Raw genomic sequence first — 22,079 nt, 5'->3', positions numbered from 1 at the left:
CAATTAAGGTGACCGGACCGTGAACTTGTCATTCAACTTGTGCTGATCATTCTGTCAGCTTGATTAAAAATATTTTTCACTGCATTCTTTTTAAAGAACAACATCCTTTAAGCTGTTTTTTTTCTTTATCTTATCAAGTTTTTTTTTTTTTTTTTTTTTTTACTAAGTTTAATCAATTTAGTTTATAGGAGCATCCCTGTCCCACATCACACCCTACTGTGTGTTTATTGTATCGCTAGAGAGTATCGCCATCCTATAAAATTGTGCAAAGTTCCTTCACAGTGTGGGCCGCTGCAGTTTTTGCAAGCACTGCAATTCAAAATTGCGCCGCAAGCAAAGGGGAAGTCGCACACGTTGGGGCCACGGTCAAAGTGGCTAGCGAGAAATGGCTAATGTTAGCACGCTAGTCAGCCAACTCACTCACTCACCATCACCACGCATTTAAGCAACGTCAAAGTCAGCTTGCTGTAAACCTTGCTGAGGTTCAGGCTCCGGCGTGCACTCGTGTTGTGTCGAGATGTTTTCCAACCGCTCGGCAGTGTTGTTGCAATTTGTTAAAACGTCCCTCAGGTTAACAGCTTGGCGCTCCCACTGGGCTCTGTTGTGGTATAAACAGAAAAGAAATTAGCTTAGCAACACTTTAAAAACACTTTTTCTTAATGACACCAACCTGAGCCGTCTGTCAATCTCACAACAAAAAAAAATTCATTCATCCACCTGTCATTCAATTTATCTAAGTCAATCTTTATAGTGTTTTTAAAAGATGTTTTGCTGTCTCTTCACAGGTTCTACAGGTATTCAACACACACACACACACACACACACACACACACACACACACACACACACACACACACACACACACACACACAAGAACAGAGGCCTCTGCCAAAATCTGAAGTCATAATACTGTCATAAATCTTTCACACTTTACAACCTGATCTTTAGGAAAGGGAGACATCCTGACGCCGAGGCAGTGTGTGACACACACCTACATATCTGAGTGTGCGTGTGCGCACGCGTGCATGCGTGTTTGTGTGTGCAGCAGGCTGGGGGATATCGGACAATTAAAAAAAAGCATAACTACACGCAGGCATGCACTGACTCACACATGCCAACATGCTTACACGTGGATGAGCCATTTCAGCCGCACATTCCTCTGAACACAAAATCACACACACACACACACACACACACACGTGCACAGATTCAGGTTGCAAAATCAAATCTGTCAGCACCTTCGGGAAATGATTTGCATGAGAGCATTTTTATAAGTCTTTATTTTCACTTGTTAATGAATATTATTTTTTGAATTTATGCTGCTGCTGCCATTTTGGAAATGTGCAGGATCTTTTTTTTAAGTTTTATTTATTTCACATTTTTGGAAGCGCTTATTAAATTGATTAAAAACACAGAATAATGTGATGTTATAAAATGTGTTTTATTCAACGTAATTTTGAAATCATTCGTTAAGGCTCTGGCTGGTTTTCTCATCCTTTTGTAATGTTTCCACATGTGAGTGCTAAACATTGAAGTCGTCAATACATGCATGCACGCTGCTGCGCACATGACTGACGCAGGTGTGCGTTGTCTCGAGTGCAACCCAGCTGTGTGTGTAGGCGGAGGAGGGGGGGTTGGGGAGCCGTGTTTGGTATTTGGCGTCACCTAGTGGTGACTTCTAGAAAATCCCTCATGCAACCAGTTCGATTTTTTTTTTTTTCTTCTTTTTTTATTTTTTTTTTATTTTTTCCCCCTCGTGTGTGTTGCTCAGCAGCAGTTCCGTTTACACTGAATCTATCTGTGGAAAGATTTTCGGGTCATTGGATGGGCTGCAAATTAAAACAAAAAACTGAGTCAGTGCAGAATGTTTTAGCAAAGACGGAGAATGAGCTTGTTTTGGGTTTGGTTTTTTTCCATGAGAGAGGCAGTGCAGTCCACAGAAGGACAGCCTCCTCTCTCACACCCCCTGCTTCACCACAATAACGCTCACCACACACACACACACACACAACAATCCTCCCACAGACCAGTCCCCGTTGCCTAGCAACACCCTGCTGAGTGGCCCAGGGGGCGGGAACAAGGCGGATGGCTTCCGCAGTAATTACAGTGCACGAGCCTATAAGCCGAGGCCTTGTGTTTGTGGGACACTCCAGGTGTGTGTGTGTGTGTGTGTGTGTGTGTGGCTGAGCAGGCGTAAATCAGCAGCCCCTGTGACAGAAACAAAACTTCAAACTGCTCTTGTTCTTAACACCGATGCTACTTGTGAAGCTGTTTTTCAGAATTACAGGGCCTGAAAAACTGCAGCGACTAACTTTTCTTGTTGTGTCTTCTCTCTCTCTCTCTCTCTCTCTCTCTCTCTCTCTCTCTCTCTCTCTCTCTCTCTCTCTCTCTCTCTCTCTCTCTCTCTCTCTCTCTCTCTCTCTCTCTCTCTCTCTCTCTCTCTCTCTCTCTCTCTCTCTCTCTCTCTCTCTCTCCCCCCCCCCCTCCCTGCTGGCCAAGCGTCTGCTTCTGCTCACAGCGCTACCAGCCCCTGGGCCTTAATGTTTCCCACAGTGTGCCAGCGGCATGTCCTCACTCGGCTGCCCTCTAATGATGTTTTCTGCTCGGCGAACCGGCACTGTGACTACTCCGCTGGGCTGAAGTCACTCCTGGCTGGAGGAAGCTGGCCCACCGAGGAGGAATACGACGGCGACCCCTGGGGTTCTGTGCGCGATGACGAGCTACGCTGGCACGTCGCTCACTAGTGTTTGCTGTCATGGATTTATTGAACACCCCATTTTTTTTATTTTTTTTTTGGAGGGGAGGGGCAGGGGAGGGGGGGTCGCTTTGACGGAGGGAGTGGGGTGTGTGGGAGGAAGACAAGACTTCTGTGTCAGACAGGGGAAAAAAAGACAGAACTTCCTCTGTGCGGCTGCTGATTCTGCAACAAATGTCAGCTGCTTCTCTGTTCAACTGAGTGTGCGATGCGTGGACTTTGGTCTACAGGTTTTGGGTTGGGTTTTTTTTTTTTTCTTGAACAGCAGGAGATTAAACCAGGACTAAGAAATTATATAGATCATGTCAAAGTTAAATAAAGATTTTTATTTATTTATTTATTTATTTTACAAAAAGGAGCGAATTAAAGCATAATTTCTTCACTCCAACATCAAATCCACAATGAACATATTACTCTACAAAACTGAGCACTGGAACTGTGCTATTCTGAGGCAAATTAGTAAATATGTTCATATATGTTCTGTACTGCATACGAAAAAAAAAAAAGATTGTTGTTTTGCTTTACACAGATTAGCTTTTAAAGTTGCCAGACATTTAGTAAATAATGTGTTTTTATTATATTGTATTAAATATTTATTTTGATTCATCTACTTTTTACTCAATTTAAAATCGTTAGGTATCATATAACATTTATATATTCTCTGAAATATACAAATATAAAAAAAGAAGAAGAAGCAGAAACCTGGGGGGGGGAAATGTTCCCTGACGTCACGACTTTCACCCTGAACCGCCACGGTGAACCGAGAGGACACACACACACACACACACACACACACACACACACACACACACACACACACACACACACACACACAGCTGCGCCACGCCTCCCTTTTCCCGTTCGCCCAACCCCCCCACGGCCACGGAGTGACCGCCCTTTCCCTCGCGCTCTCTCACATCAACATGACTACTAAAACAACCCAACAGGCGCCGCTCGCTTCCGCCCCGGGCGCCGCGGCATCATGGGAGCTGTAGTCCCGCTCGCCCAATCGCCTTCGAGAGGAGGCGAGGCCTCGGCCGAAAATACAACTCCCATCCGGACCCTCGCACGCCGAGCGCCGCCGTCCAATCTGAATAAGTGGGAGGAGCGCAAGTCCGCCCACAAAAGCCACAGCTCTCTGCTATGTATCGGCCCCGTTTAAAGACAAAAACGGCAGCCGTGCGCCAAATAAGCGGACGAGACGCGTGAGGCGCGAGGGACCCGGAACGACGCTTTATCTGTTTCATTTTTTTGCGTGTTGTCTGCGCGAGGCGGCAAGGCGTCCCGGCGGCGGAAGGAGCAGCGCGGCGCGGCTGGGCGGGCGAAGGCAGGGCAGCAGTCGGCGAAAGAGGGTGTTGTCCTGATGCTTAAATGGAAGTGGGTGGGCCTCCGCGGTCACACACTGCCAACTTCCCCGTGGATGCCTCTGTGACAAGCGCGATTTGGCCCGTGTATGGACAGCACGGCCGCTGAAGTGGGGGGACCGTCGACGGGGCGCCGAGCCGAGCCGAGCCGTGCCGAGCAGCGCCGAGCCGCGGAAGGAGACGGCCGCCGCAGCGCTCTCCGGTTTTTTTATCCGCCGCGTGCGACTTGGCGCCGCGCCGCTCGGTAGAAGCCCTGCCGCTCCGCTTGGCACCGCCCTTCCTGGCCGGTGGGTGGGTTTCGTCAGACCGGGGGTGGGGGGCGGTGTTGATCAGCCACGGCCCAGCGTCGAGAACGTATAGGCCGTCCTCCCGCCCGCGTACCCGGTCGGTCGGCCGGCCTTCCTTCCTTTCACCGTGAACTACAGCCTCTCCCCCCTCTCGGTATATTAATGCGTTATGAGTGGTAGGTACCCTCCCCCCTCTCCGTCTCCACCCCTCTTCCCCGTGTTTGACAGCTAGAACGCTCCCCCTCCCTCCTTCCCTCCCGCACTCCCTCCTTCTCTCCTCCCTCTGATATTGATGATGAGGTTACTGGTTTGTCCTCTACCTTTATTGATCACCTTTTGTTAAGCCGCTATCCGCATTAATGATCAGGTTTAATTCGAGGCCGGAAGTGTTTCTGTGCACTGCTATATAGAAAAGCTATCTGCGGTTCCGTGAGTGGAAGTTGGTCTACTTTTATTTATTTTATTTTTTTCAACACACTTGCATGCACTCTTGATGTTGTTGTATATTTTTTTCCCTCTCACAGACTCCAAGAAGGAATCATCTGGAACTGAAGGAGGGAAAGCGTCTAAAAGGGGGAAAAGTTCTGGATCGCAGGTACAATTTTTTATTTATTTATTTATTTATTTTAGTTGTTTGTAGTTCCTGACATTAGTTCGTTGCCTCTGGGGCCGAGAGAAGAGAACGCCTCCTCCCTCCCTTCCTCCCTCCCTCCCAGTCAGCTAGACACCTCTGGGGGGCGTTCCTCTGGTGAATTCCACTTCCTGCTTCTGTGCAGAGCCAGCCCCGAGCGCTTTGAACAGGCTTATATGGCTGTCAGACTCTGGCTGCCACCGCCACTTTTCAACCGGCCCGTTTGCCTTGACAATGGTAATCGGTTCATTTGGTTTGGTTTCCAATCAGTTAAGTTAGCGGAAATCGGTTATTAGATTCTGCCCTGAAGGATTGATTTATCTGTGAAGACCCCACACAACGCCTGGGTATGTGACTCTGCAACAGTGGAAATTAGTATTATTAGTATTATTGTCATCAATAATAATGATAGTAATGATGATAACAGTTATTTTGGCTGTTTTGTTCTGCACATGCAAGAGAGTTGATTAAAAAAAAAAAGTGCTTGTTTGTAGCACTGGCAGCTCTTTGCCTGTATTGTGTTTTTAATTGTTGTTCTTGTTGTGAGAGATTAGCGATGTACAGCATTTAAAATGGGCCTGCTGCGACCCAGTTCTTTTGACGGGGAGGAGAGAGCGAAGGAGAAGGCGGCATTTTCTACCAGTGTGTTCTGAGAAAAGAGAAATGTGGTTCTCACACGCCCACCCACTGGCTTCCTGTAATACCGCCCACTTCCACTGACAGCTCTCTCTCTCTCTTTCTCTCTCTCCATCTCTCGGCTTTTTGTTTCTTTTTTTTTTATAGCTGTGCTTCAATCCACTTGGTGCTCTTTTTCTTTTCTTCATATTTTTCTAGAAAATGAATCGTTGAACGTGCAAGACTTACAACAGTTCAGCAAAAAAAAAAAATTAAGTGAAAAAAAAAACCTGCACTAGTTTGTTAATGCATATTATTGACTGCTTTTTTCCCCCTCCCTTCCTGTGCGCTCTGGGCCAACCGCCTCTCCTCTCTCTGCTCCTCCCCTCTCCAACCTCCTCCTCAACTCCAGGATTCCTCCCAGCCGTCTCCGTTGGCTCTGCTAGCGGCCACCTGCAGTAAGATCGGAGGGCAGGGGGGAGTGGAGGGGGCCCAGGCCCAGGCGGGGGCCCAGCAGATCCAGGTCCCGGCTGGCCAGATCCAGCTGCAGGCGGGCCAGCTCCAGGGTCAGATCGTGGTGGACGCAGCTGGAGGTCAGGCCCTGGTGCCCCAGCAGCTGGAACTCGTCCCGGCCCAGTTTACAGGCAACGGCTGGCAGATCATTACGGCGCCGGCCATGGCCAAGGAGAACAGCAGTCAGGCCGTGGCTGTGACTGTGGCCGCCACCTCGGCCATTGACAGCTCACCGGGGGCGCGCAAGGTGAAAGAGGTGGCAGGGGGAGGGGGCAGAGGGGAGGCAGGTGGTGGTTCTCAACTTGTGGAGTCTCAGGATCCACATTGATTTCATTATCATGAACACACATGAATTTATTCCACAGCACTCAGATTTATTCCTCAAAAATAGAAACATTTTGGAACAAGACAGAATGCCTTCATCCAAATATTGAAATCTATAAAGTATCTATATTTGAAAACTGCCCACGAAGCCCCGACCCTTTTAAAACAGCCCCACGACCCACTTTTGGGTCGAGACACACCAGTTGAGAAACGCTGGTCTACGTGTTTGTCAAGGTGCGTCAATATTGACCCCTCCCCCCTCCAGCCCCCACTAATTGTCACGTACCTCGTGTCCAGGTGAAAGCGGCCAACAGCAACGCGGCCAATCAGCAGTTCCAGATCATCCAGGTGCAGAACCTGCCCAACGCCAGCGGCGGCGTCCAGTACCAGGTCATCCCCCACCTGCAGACGGCCGACGGGCAGCAGCTGCACATCAGCCCGGTCCAGACGGCCTCCATCGGGGCTCTGCCGGAGCAGGTGCAGCTCATCCAGACCCAGAGCACCGGGCAGGGCCAGGCCCTCCTGCAGCCGGCCAACCAGCAGGCCCTCCTGAGCGGCGCGGCCAATCAGACGGTGCCGCTGCAGATCCGCCCGGCGCAGTCCTTCCCGCTGCAGCTGCAGACGCTGCAGGGCTCCCAGGCGCCCGTCATGACCACCGTACCCATAAACCTCGGGGGCATGACCCTGGCGCTGCCGGTCATTAATAGCGTCGGAGGGGGCGGAGCCGTGCAGCTCATCCAATCGGCAGACGGCACGTTCTCTGTTGCCAACGGCAACCAGCTGGTGGCGGCGACCGCTGTGCCGGCAACAGCACCATCTAGTGGCCCGACGGTGGCGGTGGCGGCCGAGGGCGACCAGGCGTCGGACGGATCCCAGATGGTGTCGGTGGCCTCGGAGGGCGGCGCCGCTGACAGCCAGGTGCAGAGCAGCGAGGTGGACTCTCAGGGCCAGAACCAGGCCAACGGCCTGCAGAACCAGGCCGACGCCACCGGGACCATCCAGCAGGTGATCGTTGGCCAGGTGGGGCATCAGCTGGTGCAGCAGATCCAGCTCCAGCCACAGGGTCATGGTCAGGTGGCCCAGGGGGGGCAGCAGGTCCAGACCCTGCAGCTGGCCCCGGGTCAGACCCTGCAACCCATCCAGGCCTTCCAGAACCCCACCCAGGTGCTCATCCGGACCCCCACCGTGTCCCCGTCGGGTCAGATCACCTGGCAGACCCTGCAGCTGCCGGGCGGGATGTCCCTGCAGGGCGGCATCGGGGCGGCCGTGCCGCAGCAGCTGACCTTGGCGCCGGTGGGGGGAGGGGCAGCAGTGGGCAGCGGCGGCCTGGTCTCCCTGAGCGGAGCCCCCCTGACACTGAGCGCGGCCCAGATCAACCCAGGCTCAGGGGTCCAGACGGTCAGCATCGCGGGTCTGGGCACGGCTGGGGTCCAGGTGCAGGGCGTCCCCCTCACCATCACCAGTCTACAGGGTGAGACCACCGACCGCCGCCACGTCCGTGACCCAGAACCGTGTGTGTTTGTGCTTACCAAGATTTCTTCTTTTTTTTTTCAACTCACCCACCGTCACAGGTCAACCACAGGGTCAGGACGGGGTCAAAGTTCAGGCCTCTCCAATGACGGTGGCGGTCAGCAGCATGGGGCCGGGCTCGTCCATGAGCCCGGACCAGCTGGGCTCCGTGCAGAGCTCCTCCGACCAGGAGGGGGCGCCCAGCAAGAGGCTCCGCCGGGTGGCCTGCTCCTGCCCCAACTGCAGAGACGGAGAGGCAAGGTATAAAGACAGTTGGAACACACACACACACACACACACACACACACACACACACACACACACACACACACACACACACACACACACACACACTAATATGAATAACATGCAGCAGAACGATGCATCCTCTCAGTTACAAGACCTGAGGGATGTTTGTCGCCCCCCCTTGTCCAGCAGGTGTAACTACACAGTGTAGTGCAGTTTTGGTGGAGACTGGTTCCCTTCACTCCTACTCTTAAAAGAAAGAAAGAAAGAAAAAAAAAACACGGAAATTTGCAGCTGCTTGTGCAGGCCAGTGTGTGTATTTTTAGAATTATCTGAAAACACCAACGCCTCTCGCTGTGCTGGGACAAGTCCGTCTCGCACAGATGGCCAGAACCGAGTGCAGCTTGCGATCCCAGAGTGAGAGATCTCAGCTCCTGCTACTCAGCACTTTGCATCAGAATGAGCAGCAGGCACTCAACAAGAAGAAAAAAAAAAAAACATTATAATCGGAGAATCAAAGTTCAAATGTTTTTCCAAGTTTTGCTGGATTCGCCGGTGATCACCGTGTGCGTTCCAGGAACAGTGGGGACCCATCTAAGAAGAAGCAGCACATCTGTCACATGGAGGGCTGCGGCAAGGTGTACGGCAAGACGTCCCACCTGAGGGCCCACCTGCGCTGGCACACCGGCGAGAGGCCCTTCGTCTGCAACTGGATCTTCTGTGGCAAGAGGTTCACCAGGAGCGACGAGCTGCAGAGACACCGGAGGACACACACAGGTGGCGGCTGCATGCTAAACTTGCGCTCCTCTTTCTCCATTTTTTTTTGTTTTTGTTTTGCTTTGCTTTGGGTTTTCTTGTTGTTCGACAGAGGAGCCTCGGCCGCAGCAAAACCTGTCTGTGCATTATTTTTCAAACTGTTTTTCTGCAATCTAACTGGATCAGACATTTAGTTTCAGTGTAGTTCATTTGAACACAGGACAGTGCGTATTATTAAATGAAACAAATGCTCACACTTAAAGGTCCAGAATGTAAAATTTGTCTTAATTTATGATTTTTATATTGCTAAAAGCTTAACATACTGCTCATGAATACATGAAGAAAAGTGTACACTCGCAGTAAAATGAAATGAATTTGCTTTTCCTGCCCTTATACGGATGTTAAAAATTAATTTATCGATTAATTGTCAATTAGGAATTGAATCTATTTAATTGAATTAGTCGCAATTAATTGATTTTTTTTTTTTTTTTTTTTACACGGGAAGTCAATATCATTATATTATTAACACTGTAGTGGCAGGAGTGGATGCTGTGATGGTAATAATATACCTAGGACAAGTTACTGAAGTCACTAAAGTTTTTACTGTCCTCTAATGTAAAAATGGGTCACATTGGACCCTCAACATTATTTGAGGGTTAACTAATGTGTTCCTTTCACATTTTCCATTGTGAAACTTAGGTTCTCAGGGAAAATCACAGCTTATCAATCAATCGTTGATCGATCAATATCTATCAATTATTGATGAATGACTCAATCGATCATTTGCATCCCTATACCCTTAGAATGGTTCTTATATGTATATAAGAATACCCATAGTTCAAGGGCCTTGTTCCCAGTTAGATGCCATCTTGTGCCAGCATTTTTCTAAGGAAGCCTGGTGTGGACAATCCAGGCCGCCTGTTTCGTAATTAGGATGAATGCAAATAAAGTAAATATTTGCATTCCGACCCGACCCCGGATGAAGCGGTAGAAGAAGAAGAAGAAGTAAATAAATAAATTAATTCGCTGGCAAGCTTGGGAGAGGGAAGGTACGGAATCCCTAAGTGTAAGAGCGCTGCAATATAAAATGTAACCACTTGATGTCGCCGTTTCTACTTAAATTCTCCAAAATATCACCCTCCTAACTATTATTGAACAGAGAAACTAGTTGAAGGGAGTTGTCGTTCCGTTACTGGCCAGGAATTCAAATTCCACAACAGTAAGAAAGAGGCCTTTACTCTCCTCTTCCTCCTCTTCCTCAAGCATCTTTTGTGTGGTCTTCTCCTGTTTTCCCAGGAGAAAAGCGCTTCGAGTGTCCCGAGTGCTCCAAGCGCTTCATGCGCAGCGACCACCTCTCCAAGCACATCAAGACCCACCAGAACAAGAAAGGGGGCGCCGCGCTGGCAATCATCACCACCGACGACATGGAGGAGGACGCCCCCGGAGGCCTGAGCGCCTCGCCGCACATCGTCGCCGTGGCAACGCTGTCGCGCGACTCTGACCCGGCGACGCCCACCACCTCCAATCACCTGGAGGAGGAGGACGACGAGGAGGGGGACTTTGAGTAGGCCACGACACTCTCGCTTCACCCATGGCTGACTTCCTGTTTTGTTTTGTTTTCCCCAGCGGCGAAGCTAAATACTCCATTTCCTTTCGTCTGACTTTTCATTTGACATTTCAAAAGATTCATTGCAAGGAACTGACAAGAGACTTGGATCGTGCAATGAGCGAGAAACTGAGGAAATACACAATCTAAACATAAAAATGGGAAGGGAAAAAAAAATACAAAACTAACACGAGAGCAAATTTTCTTTGGAGTCTGGCATTTAGTAGAAACAGAGGTCTTTATCATTTCCACTGCTGGTGGCAAACAGGGAAGTCAGTGAGAGCACCTAGACGAGCACAAGACGAGGGAGTCCCCCGCCCCCGCTGGACCTCCCAGCCCCCCACACAGAGGGACGTCCTTCTCCCTCCTCCTGCTACACAAGCTAACAAGCTAACAAGCTAACTCTATGCACAACGTTGTGTTCCTGTTTCACACCTGTCAGACGGAGCTCTGAGCCAATCATCGCGCAGGACTGGAGGGCAGCGCAGGTCAGGGGAAAGTGCGCAAGCGTGTGAGTGTATGCATGAATGTGTGGGTCTTTATGAATTGGTGTGTGTGTGTGTGTGTGTGTGTGTGTGTGTGTGTGTTTGTGTTCCCACGCGGCCATAGAGTCAACAACAAAAAAAAAAAAAATCTACCTAGTATGACTTTTTATTTATGGTTCAGGATCAGATTCAGGTGTCGATTCCTTGTTCTTATTTTTGAGACCAGTCAGCCGAACTGTTATTGCAGAAGAGTAGATTAGGAGAAGAAAAAAAAGAAGCACATATAAGAAAAAAAAATAAGGTTTATAAATAAAGAAATAATTAATGCATTCCTAACAAAGTGCAGTGGCCACTACATAAAGGAAGTAAAGGTTTCTATAGAGAGAGAGAGAGAAAAAAACACAAAAACAATCTAGCTTTCTACAACTGTTTGTGTAGTGGAAGCAATACTATGACGACAATCCTAGTGAAACCATGTTTACATTGAAGGAGGGGTGTCGACCATCCGGACAGACAGACATAGGGAGGGACAGACAGACAGACAGGCAGACTCCTCACACATCAGTGACGAGGTCCCAGAGCCGTGCTGTGGTCCTGCTCAGACGCAACCCGACAGGCCAAGTTAGCTGTTAGTTAGCCGAGTTAGCTAGCTCCGCCCCTCTCCTTCCCCGCTCGCCCCCCTCCTCTAAACTCTCTCTCTCTCTTTCTCCGACGTGCCCTGGCGGCAGCTCCACGCCACCTTTCGAACCCTGCCTTAAGACGAGCTGTCGTCCAGAGGAACTAGAGCGTCAGGCGGATGGATACGGGGCGGGGCGTGAGGGGGCAGGGCCAGGATGGGATGGGCGGAGCCTGACTGCGACCACAGCACGGCCATGGTGACATTTTGAAAGGGGTGGGGGGTGGGCGGTTGGGGGTCAGGGGTCAGGATTTTTTTTTCGCTGTGTGGATATTTTTGAGACGTTCTTTATTTTCTCCTCCCCCCCACTGGTGGTGTTGCTCTGTGTTAGTTCAGTGTGAACATTATTTTTGAATTACGAAAAAAAAGACGCTTTTATTTTGTGGAATTTATCGATTGTTTAAAAAAGGAAGGAAAAAAAAAAGTACAAAAGAAAAAACATCCCTCCCCGGCAGTGTGTTAAGCGCACAGGGTTCCCCTCTGTGTGCGGCTAATTTATTATTTCTCCTTAATTCTTTTGTGCTATTTTGCCTTTTGCTGGACTTGTATTTGTGTGCGTTGATTCTGAGATGGTGTACAGCATGTTTCAGTTTCTTTAGTTTTTTTTTTCTTGCCGTCGTGCTGTCTTTTCTCTCTTTGCTCCTTGTGCTTTTTTCTTTTTTTTTCTACATCTGACCATATTTTTTCCTCTTTTTGCGCCATAATGCATTTATGGGAGAGAGAGAAAAAAAATGTTGGGAAAAAAAAAAGCAAAAGACGAAGAAGAAGAAGAAAAGGGGAAAAAAATTAACAAAGTTTCTATTTGCTTAAAGTTGAAAAATACCAAACGAGTCTAGATGTTTTTTGGTAATATTTTGTGTGACGAAGCAACTTTTTTTCCCTTACTTTGATATTTTGTAGTGACATCTCATTTGTAAATCTTTTTCTAAAAAAAAAAAAAAAAAATGTTTGTTCGTCTCCATGACATTTGATAATGGGTTTTTTGCCAGGTTAGCCTCAAAGGCTCCAGTTTATTGATATTTTTAAAACTGGTTTGTACAAACGTTTTATGTCATTTGAAAAAAAAAAAAAAAGGACAAAATCAAGCAGAAAAGATGCTTTGCCTGCATAACACTTGACAATAAAGTGATTAAAACCGTCGTAGAGTCAGTTGTCCCTGCCAGTATGTGTCGGTATTTGTACGAGTCAATCCGATTGGAAAACAAGTGGGAAAAAAAAGCAATGGAGGGCGCCAACTATTAACCTCATCTTTGTCACCTTCCAAACATGCGTTTGTTTTGGCAGGACACAGTAAACACAGGGCTAAATATGAAGCTTTCTCTCGACAATGGGGGGAAAAAAAATTGTAAAAAAAAAAAAAAGTCCCAAACAAATCCCCCCCTCACCCAAAAGTGTTGAGAAATCTCTGCATATTTAAAGACACCACCATTAATTAAAAACAGTGAACAGTGAAAGTGACAAGGAAGCAGCAAAGTTACTCACTTTTAACAAAAGTCGCTGGAATAACAGAGTGGCTCTGCAACACAGGAGGAGGGGAAACGGAAACATCTCAATAATCATCAGGAATGGAAAATGTACAACTCGTTGGGGGAACATAAAACACAGTGCGCTCCTGCAACACACAACAGCAGGCTTGTTAAAAAAAAAACAACATCATGACACATTTTAAAAGTGTTTTCAGAACGGATGTTTTTCAAATGACGCTTCAGTCGCTGCTCCTCTCGCTCGGCGTTTCCTCCTCCTGCACGTCACTGCAGCTCCTTCTGAATGCTGTGCACACACACACACACACACACACACACACACACACACACACACACACACACACACACACACACACACACACACACACACACACACACACACACACACACACACACACACACACACAAAACAGTACATGAGGCCATGATGATGATGACGATGAAGAGCGGCGCCACGGCCGTCCTACCTCTCCAGGTAGCGGTGCACGTTGTCGTGGCCGTTGTAGCGGGCGAGGCCCACCAGGTTGCCGGTGGCGCAGCGGCCGTCCTTCCTGCGACACAGGCTGCAGTTGCACATGTCGCGACAGATGGGACACGACCAGGTCTGCGGAGGAGGAGGAGGAGCAACATGTCCAAGTTCAGAGATGTGAGGGCTGGTGGGGGAGGGGCGGGGAGGGGAGGCTGGCACAGGGCGGAACAGCGTCGGAGCGCAGCAGCGGAGGTGAAGGTGGAAACACGCAGTGATGGCCAGTGATCTATTACAAGGTAATAACTGGTAATTAAAGGATAATTACTTTATCAAGTAACGATTCCATTACTTTTCCAAAATATTTTGCAAGCTGCAAATCTCTTATTATCCAAAAAATCTCTGAAATTTAGAAAAACAAACCAAAAACATAGACGTCGCTGATTGACGATGCAGCCGTGCATGCGACGCCATTGACGCGTGACGACGCACCAAAACAAGCACGGCGGGGGGGTGGGGGGGGAAGAAAATACAGCGATTGCGTTTGTAGCTGGAAATGCAAACATTTTGAGCTCATCTCGTCTAAATCAAAGAATATTGTGGTTCATTGTACGTTGAGTGCAGGAAACTTCAAAAACATCCACATCTGTTTTTTAACTCAAGTAATTAGGAATCGATTACTTATGACACAAAGTAGGTGAAGAAGCAACTGAGTTACTTTTTTGGAATTAGTCTGTAATCAGTAGTTGGATTACTTTTATGGAGTAATCCCAGCAACACTGAGTAGGGGTGATGTGTTGCATCACTCCCAGACGACTCTGAATCCCAGAGGTGCAATAAGGTGCACGGTGACACACACACACATGCACGCAAAATGTTTTGAGCTCTTCAAAGCGGCTGTGAGAGATCAAGAGTTTTCTGTTTTTGGCTGCACGCTGTCGTCGCACACAGAGGTGCTGAAGTTGCTGCAGCAATTGCTGCGCTGTCACGTTATTACTATATTATATTTTAAATCATCATTTACCTAATTATATTGTTTTATTATAAGACTATTATTAATGTCGTCATATTGTTCTCTTTGATTACTTGAAGGGTCCACACACACACACACACACACACACACACACACACACACACACACACCGGGTTGAGCAGCACGTCGCGCACGTCCTCCCCGTAGCGGTTCTTCAGGCACGGCCCGCAGAATTGACCTTTCGCCCCGACGCAGAAGCCGCTGCGGCAAATGGTCTTAGTGTCCAGAGTCTTCTGCCGACACTGGTGGCACGAGCTGCCCTGAGGGGAGGGAGGAGGGGAGAAGAGGGAGGTGAGCAGCAGCGAGGCAGGGGTGGAGGTGGAGTTTGGGGGGGGGGGGGGGGGGGGGGGGGGGGGGTCCACCCACGTTCTCCTTGTCCCAGATCTTGTCCTTGCTGCGGTAGGCCACGTTCTCCAGGTCGTCGTCGGTGATCTCGTCCACCATCCTCACGTCGTACTGGCTCCTCCTCCCACCGCCAACGCTGCTGCTGCTCCGCCGCTTCTTCTTCCCCGCCTCCGCAGCAGACGACGCGTCCACCTGTTTTTTCACACACGCGTGAGTGAGCCTCCTGCTAACAGCCGCGCCCGCAAAAAAAAGAGGGGGGCTTTGGGTAAAAACAAATAATCCTGTTAGATTTAGAGGGGAATTAATTGCACCTCAAGTGGAATGTGAGTCAGCTTTGGAGGGAAGCTGTTTAATCTTATGACCGTTATCAATATTGCTATTATTAGGAATATATAGATTTTTTTTTAATTTAATTAATTCGTTCCGGAGCTGGGAATGTTTGTGTGTAATGGTTTTGTTTTAACTCAAAGAATGAAATAAAATTCTCAATAAACAAACAAACTTCCTGTCCATTCCCGATAAATGGCACACAGGCGCTCACTGCACCTCCATCAGCCTCCGGACGTCCACGCTCCTGGGGGTCTTGCACACCGGCTCGCTCTTCTCCTCCACGCCAAAGTTCTCCGGGGGGCGGGCCTTCCGGGACGGGTTCCTCCTCTCAGAACCCGCCTGCGGGTCCAGCTTACGTTTCCGCGGCGTCGCCTTCTCCTGCCCCGGTTTCTTCTTCTTCTGCGGGGAAAGTCAGCAAAATCAAAAATCTTTTTTTTTTTTGATTTCCTTTGAAAAAGAAACCATATTTGTTTTATATATTTATAAGTCACTCCTGACTGCTGCGTAAAAAAAAAAAAAAAAAAAAACGAAGCAAATATCAAAGCAAATATCCTCTGCATCCTTTGAGTGAGCTGAACCTGTGTTCTTGGTACATGCCACCTCCTCCATTTCTCTCTCTGATGCTTCCCATTGGGTGAATGACCACACCCCCAGCCAGGTGTCGGCTCAGAGACCCCACTCAACCGAGTAGCCGGGTTTTATTTTCCGAGTGTGTTTCTCGTCATCCCTGCCATCGCCCTCTACTGCAGGAAGGCAGGTGCTGGTACTCACTGGAGGCGAGGTGGGCAGCGGCAGGTCAGCCACGGTGCTCAGGTCGGCAAACAGCTTGGCCAGCTGAGAGACGGCAGCAGAGGAGAGTCAGGAGGGAAAGAACACTTCTTACACACACACACACACACACACACACACACACACACACACACTTGTGTATTCATTTTGTTAATGACTGCTTACCATAGCTTTGTTTTCTTTTATGTTCTTGTCCCGTTTCTGGAGGCTCTTGGACACGACTTCCTCTTTAACCTCTTCCTCCTCCTCTTCCTCCTCCTGTTGCTTCTTCTTCCTCAAGCTCTCTTTGACTCTCTGGGACAGAGTTTCTCTGGCCGGCCGTCTGATTTGTGTCTCTTGCGGTTCCGGTTTACTAGCAGAAAGTCTTTTGACTGGAAACCTGTTGCGAGACCAGATTAAAAGTCACAATTGCTCCATCACATGTGAGAAGCACTTCAGATACAGGTCTGCACCATGGTTACTGCTGGATGCCCACGGACCTGAGGGCCACTAGGAGGCTCCTCCTCTTCTTCTGTGGCCGTGCCGTCTCGTCCTCCTCTTCCTCCTCCTCTTCGCCGTCGGAGTAGAAGCCAGTGTCCATGTCGGCGTCCTCGTCCGACTCCACTGTCTGCAAGAGTCAGAGAGTCTCAACGTAGTCTTGTTAAATGAAAACAACATGAACAAACAGTGCAGACGTCCTACCGTAGCCTTTGGCGGCCTGCTGCAGAATCCTCCTTCATCCTCCTCCTCCTCCTCCTCCTCGCTGAAACCCTCAAACTCCTCCTCGCTGTCCGACTGGCTGAAGAGGAGAGCCAGCTCAGCTGTGATGTAGGTGGACTTGAAGGACGGGGCCTGCTGAAGGGAACACACAGCAGTATTGAACAATGAACATCCGGAATGCTCAGGCCTACTGTCTTGACAGACCCGGTCGGTCCGCAACCTCAGTGCGCGTCTCGTTCTGATGACATCATCGCAACAAAGTCTGAAGTAAAGCCTGGTCAAACACCATGATTCCCAAATACCTTCCACTTATTTGATCAGTAGCAAAAATGAGGACACGTCACATGACCTCAGTCTGTGTGACGTCGTTGTTTTGTTTTGTTTGTGAAAAACTTTATTGACACAAATATATTGATGATAAAATAAACAACAAAAATCCTGCAGAGAACAAAGTGAAGAGATGAAAGGGTGGGCAGTGGTTTGCACCCTGTAACGAAAGCAAAACTTGCAGCAACAACAACAACAACAACAATAAGCTGTTAGCTCTGCTACCAAACCTTTAAACTTTAGTAACACATTTTGGACCCAAACACAGGCTACTCCGCAGCAGAAAGACACCAAAACAATGCCGGTTCAGTGACACTTTCGGCCCCTGAACAGACAAATGGATATCATCCAACCTGAGTCGAACTTTACTGGACGCAGGTTAACAATGGGAGCCGAGTCCGCGCCGCACGAGACAGCTCTTGTTGTATAGCGGGGGGGTACAGTTGTTTCGACGTCACGGGGCTTTTTGACGCATTCAAACACGTCGGCTCGACACTTACCTTCTTTGACTTCAGGGTCATTTTTTTTTTTATTATAATTTATTCCTTTAAATTCTTCGTTTAGCCGCAACTGCACCGCGACAAATTCAATTCTCCAACCCACACACACTACTGTGGTGGCTTTAAAACAAATTAACCCTGTGCGCGCGTGTCGTGGGGGCGGGGTCTGGGTGTCACAAACAGCAGCGACCTGGATTTCTGCCTCCCTCTTGGTTTAATAGTTAAATATCGATAGATATCTTCTTTTTTTTAAAACGTTGTATTAACTTGGACAAAAAGTTTGGTGCAGCGTCATTTCCAAGCAAATGTCAGTTCGTGCTCAGCAGGAACTTCCGCCCTTGTCGCCCCTCCGTCTCCAGAATGGTACCGCCTGCAAAACCGCGCGAAAAGGGTTTGTGGGCGTGGTCTTCGCTGGGAGCCGCGGGGCGCGTGGTTTTCCTTCTCCTCCTCCTCCTCTCCTCCCTGCTGTGCCTCTCGCCCGTTGTCTCGATCGCAGTAACGGAAGTGAGCTGTGTCATTAGTTCTGTTTGGTTCTGTTATAACTCACCCGTTTTTCTCCAACCAAATACACACACACACACACACACACACACACACACGCACACACACACACACGCAAGAAGAAGAAGAAGAAGAAGAAGAAGAAGAAGAAGAAGAAGAAGAAGAAGTGTGTTTTGTCAATTTATAAATAAATAAGATTGTGAAGCACCTTTGGAGCTGTTTCAACCACCAGCTGTGTCATTTAAAACAGATTTCATTGTGCAGACTTTGCATGAGATGTTTTTTTTGCTCCATTGGGGAGAAAAACTCAGCTGGGATTGGAGGAAAACCATCCTGCCTGAGCCCAGAAAACACAGGACAGGTGACCTGTCACATACACCTTGTAATTTAATCATTTCAGTACACAACACCTCTCCAACTGTTGGAGTCCACACAAAAAACAACAAAAAAAACCCGACACAAATAATGCAGAAGGAAGTGACAATCTGTACTTTGAAATATTTGTCGTTAGTGTTTTAGTGTTTTTAAGTGGCGTCAACAGTACCGGGTCAGTTGCTGAGGGAACCCCGGCCACTGGCACACACTGAAGGGATTCCGAACCCACAGAACCAGTCGCTCCATTTGGACGGGACGGAGCCAGTCGTCACACATGACTCTGTAGTCGTCTGGCTCGTGGTCTCCGGCGTCCCAGGTCTCAAAGTTGACGGCGGAACCGTCAGACCACGTCCACCTCCCGGCCGCCCGCGTGCGACTGAGTCCGACCCAGGCGCTGCGCTTCAAAACTTCACGACCATGAACAAGAGCACATGCACCTGCATACTTGCATGCATTCATACATGCATTCATACATGCAGTAAGCACCTGCTCCCACGTCACATATGGGTCAAAACTCCACAGGCAGCAGTGTTGGTGTGAATGTGTGCACGTGGCAGTTAAGAGATCATTTGGACCCCATTCAAGATTCACTGACTCACAGATTCCCTCTGAACCTCAGGTGTATTTGGAATCTGTATAATAATGCATTAATAAAAATAAAAAGACTGCAAAATTGAAAAAAGAAAATAGTCGTATGTTTGTAAATTAGTGAGGAGCAACAATGTATTATGTCTTACTTTAGTTTTATTTGATTACTTTCTCTATGTGTGTGGTGTTTCCCTTCCAAGTAAAAACACGAGTGTGTCAAGTCAACCTCATTTTGTTTCAGTAAATGTTTGCAGTAATAAAATGTTATGCTATTAATTGTTTTCTTGCAACCCAATGCCCTCAGATGGATCTTGTCAAGGCTTCCCAATGACACAACAAAGAAAGGCACAATAACAGGCAAGGTGGTGATGCTCGTTCTTTATTTATTTTGTTCTGATTTGAACCCAACCAGAAGAGATTCTAAAGTCAATACTGCCGAGCTTTACAGACTGAAGGGTATTGGAGTTGACATGCAGCATCGTTCCATTTTGAATTGCTGAGGATCATTGTGCAGTCTTCGTTATTATTGTTATCTGGCTGCCCGGCGTCCCAGACTTTAAAGTTGACAGCAGATCCATCAGTCCACATCCACGCTCCCTCCTTTATGACATCATGGAGTCCAATCCAGGTATATTCCTGTTCCGGATCAGAGTTCTTGATCAGGTCCTTGACAAAAGTGTTCTCCTCCAGACTGTGGATGGACACCAGGTTGGCTCCCTGTGACACACAGTTGATCTCGGCGTCGGCCCAGGTCATGTGTGTCGCTACGTACTTGTAGGCGCTAACGTTCAAGCTGTACGAGGAAGGTGGACGGAAGTCATGTGTCAACATCATGTCCGGATCAGCTGTAGGAGCCTTGCCGGCCAGAGTCAGACCCATCAGGTAGAGGAACAGCAGCATGGTGGAGTCAGGAGTCTGCTGAGTGGGAGTCAGATTCAGAGTCTGTCAGATTCAGATTGTCGTCAGATTCTGCAGGAGACAAACTCCTCTCTCTGTCTTTTATAAGCAGTGAAGAGGGCGTTCAGGGCGTCTAGGGGAGGTGATAAGTCTGTTTGCATTACAATGCTGGACTGATTGAGTCTTTCCCTATCAGATCTGGCAGATATCAGAAAGAGAGTTAATCATTCCAAGAACTTAATGTGCAACAGTGACTGTTGACATCTGTTGACAGCCGCCAATATATTTTTTATAGTTTGACCAGGTGCTTAGATGTAAACCACAATAAAGACTGCAAGCAGTTTTGTGGTTATGGTCGACCGTCAGCTGCAGACTGATCAGATACTGGTTATTTCTCTGGTGGGGAAAAACCCAGCTTGGATTAGAGGAAAACAGGGGAAAGGAGTTTGCCTTCTGCAGAGTCAAGAGTCAGATTCTGCAGAAGGCAAACTCCTCTATCGTTATGACCAGTGAAGAGGGCGTTCAGGGCTTCCAGTGGACAATATTTTTCAGCTGGTGTCACAGCACTGGACGGATTTTACTGCTCACATTTGTCTTTTCCAAAGTTCTTGAGAACAATATCAGCTAAGAACTGGCAAAGACAATAGAAAGGGCGTCAATCCGTCATATCTGTTGACAGCAGCCAAAGGGTCAATACGTTGTTGTTTTTAGATAGATACTGTAGATAGACAGATAGATAGACAGATAGATAGATAGACAGATAGATAGACAGATAGATAGATAGACAGATAGATAGATAGATAGACAGATAGATAGATAGATAGACAGACAGATAGATAGATAGATAGACAGATAGACAGATAGATAGATAGATAGATAGATAGAGCTCACGGCTCATGAATAAGTAATAATAATACATTAATAAAAATATAAGGACTACAAAAGAAAACAATTTGTGAGTAAGTGAGGAGCAAAAGTGTATTTTGTCTTACTTTTGTTTTACTTTATTACTTTCTCTATGCGTGTGGTGGTTCTCTTGTGAGTAAAAAAACAACTGTGTCAAGTCATCCTTATTTTCAGTCATTCATTCATCTTCTATACCCGCTTCTTCCTATTCAGGGTCACGGGGGTCTGCTGGAGCCTCTCTCAGCTGTCAGAGGGCGAAGGCAGGGTGACACCCTGGACAAGTCGCCAGCTCATCGCAGGGCCACATAGAGACAAACAACCATTCACATGCATTGATCTCACATGCATGTTTTTGTAGTGTTGGAGGAAGCTGGAGAACCCGCAGAGAACCCAGCAGACACAGGGAGAACATGCAAACTCCACACAGAAAGGTCCCTGGCCCAGAATCGAACCCACGACCTTCTTGCTGTGAGGCAGCAGCGCTAACCACAGAGCCCAGAAAACACAGGACATGTGACCTGTCACATACAACTTGTAATTGAATAATTTCAGTACACAACACCTCTCCAACTGAGTCTACACAAAAAACAACAAAAAAAAAACTCCACAAATAATGCAGAAGGAAGTGACAATCTGTATTTTTAATTGTTTGTCGTTAGAGTTGTAGTGTTTTTAAGTGGCGTCAACAGTACCGGGTCAGTGGCACACACTGAAGGGATTCCGAACCCACAGAACCAGTCGCTCCATTTGGACGGGACGGAGCCAGTTGTCACACAGGCGTCTATTAATAAAATAATTAAAATATTATTAATTATTATTACTGACCCACTGTGTGTGTGTGTGTGTGTGTGTGCGGATGTCTTGTCAGCAGCGGGGAGCGTGCCTGTGTTTACACCAGCTGAATGCATTGAAAAGGCAGGAGTGAGCCGGAGTGAGCGGGAGTGTGCCGGGCCTGCCGCCGGCCTGTTGTCCCACAAACATGGGCCACATAAGTGTGAAACAACGTGAGGAGGCGACATCTGCACCACGTTTATTATTTAGGACATGACAGCATAGACACTTATTTTATGTC

The 22,079-nt window shown here is 48.1% G+C and overlaps 2 protein-coding genes across 3 annotated transcripts; one reads left to right on the top strand and one right to left on the bottom strand.

The window, feature by feature from the left end:
• The first annotated feature begins 3,870 nt into the window (after positions 1-3,870).
• Positions 3,871-12,906, top strand: sp4 (sp4 transcription factor). 2 transcript variants are annotated; one of them, XM_076043923.1, is made up of 7 exons: positions 3,871-4,582; positions 4,931-5,001; positions 6,065-6,412; positions 6,787-7,960; positions 8,061-8,259; positions 8,828-9,021; positions 10,297-12,906. In XM_076043923.1, the coding sequence occupies exons 1-7, from the start codon at positions 4,576-4,578 to the stop codon at positions 10,566-10,568; spliced, it is 2,265 nt and encodes a 754-aa protein (XP_075900038.1). In that variant the 5' UTR covers positions 3,871-4,575; the 3' UTR covers positions 10,569-12,906. The 2 variants fall into 2 exon arrangements, with proteins under 2 accessions (XP_075900038.1, XP_075900036.1); XM_076043921.1 differs by having other exon boundaries at positions 8,822-9,021.
• On the bottom strand, positions 12,677-17,888 carry cdca7b (cell division cycle associated 7b). The gene is made up of 10 exons (XM_076043929.1): positions 17,741-17,888; positions 16,896-17,045; positions 16,694-16,821; positions 16,380-16,593; positions 16,197-16,259; positions 15,642-15,824; positions 15,117-15,287; positions 14,861-15,010; positions 13,719-13,855; positions 12,677-13,537 (listed from the first exon to the last, which is right to left on the bottom strand). Exons 1-10 carry the CDS (start codon positions 17,759-17,761, stop codon positions 13,516-13,518), a joined length of 1,239 nt encoding a protein of 412 aa, XP_075900044.1. The 5' UTR covers positions 17,762-17,888; the 3' UTR covers positions 12,677-13,515.
• Between the last annotated feature and the right edge of the window lie 4,191 nt (positions 17,889-22,079).

Source organism: Nelusetta ayraudi, unplaced genomic scaffold (genome assembly GCF_046127955.1).
Source record: "Nelusetta ayraudi isolate G7.1 ecotype Tasmania unplaced genomic scaffold, CSIRO-AGI_Nayr_v1 ptg000079l, whole genome shotgun sequence".
Taxonomy (NCBI): domain Eukaryota; kingdom Metazoa; phylum Chordata; class Actinopteri; order Tetraodontiformes; family Monacanthidae; genus Nelusetta; species Nelusetta ayraudi.
Note: the sequence above shows the minus strand (reverse complement) of the source record. Positions and strands in the feature narration are given on the sequence as shown.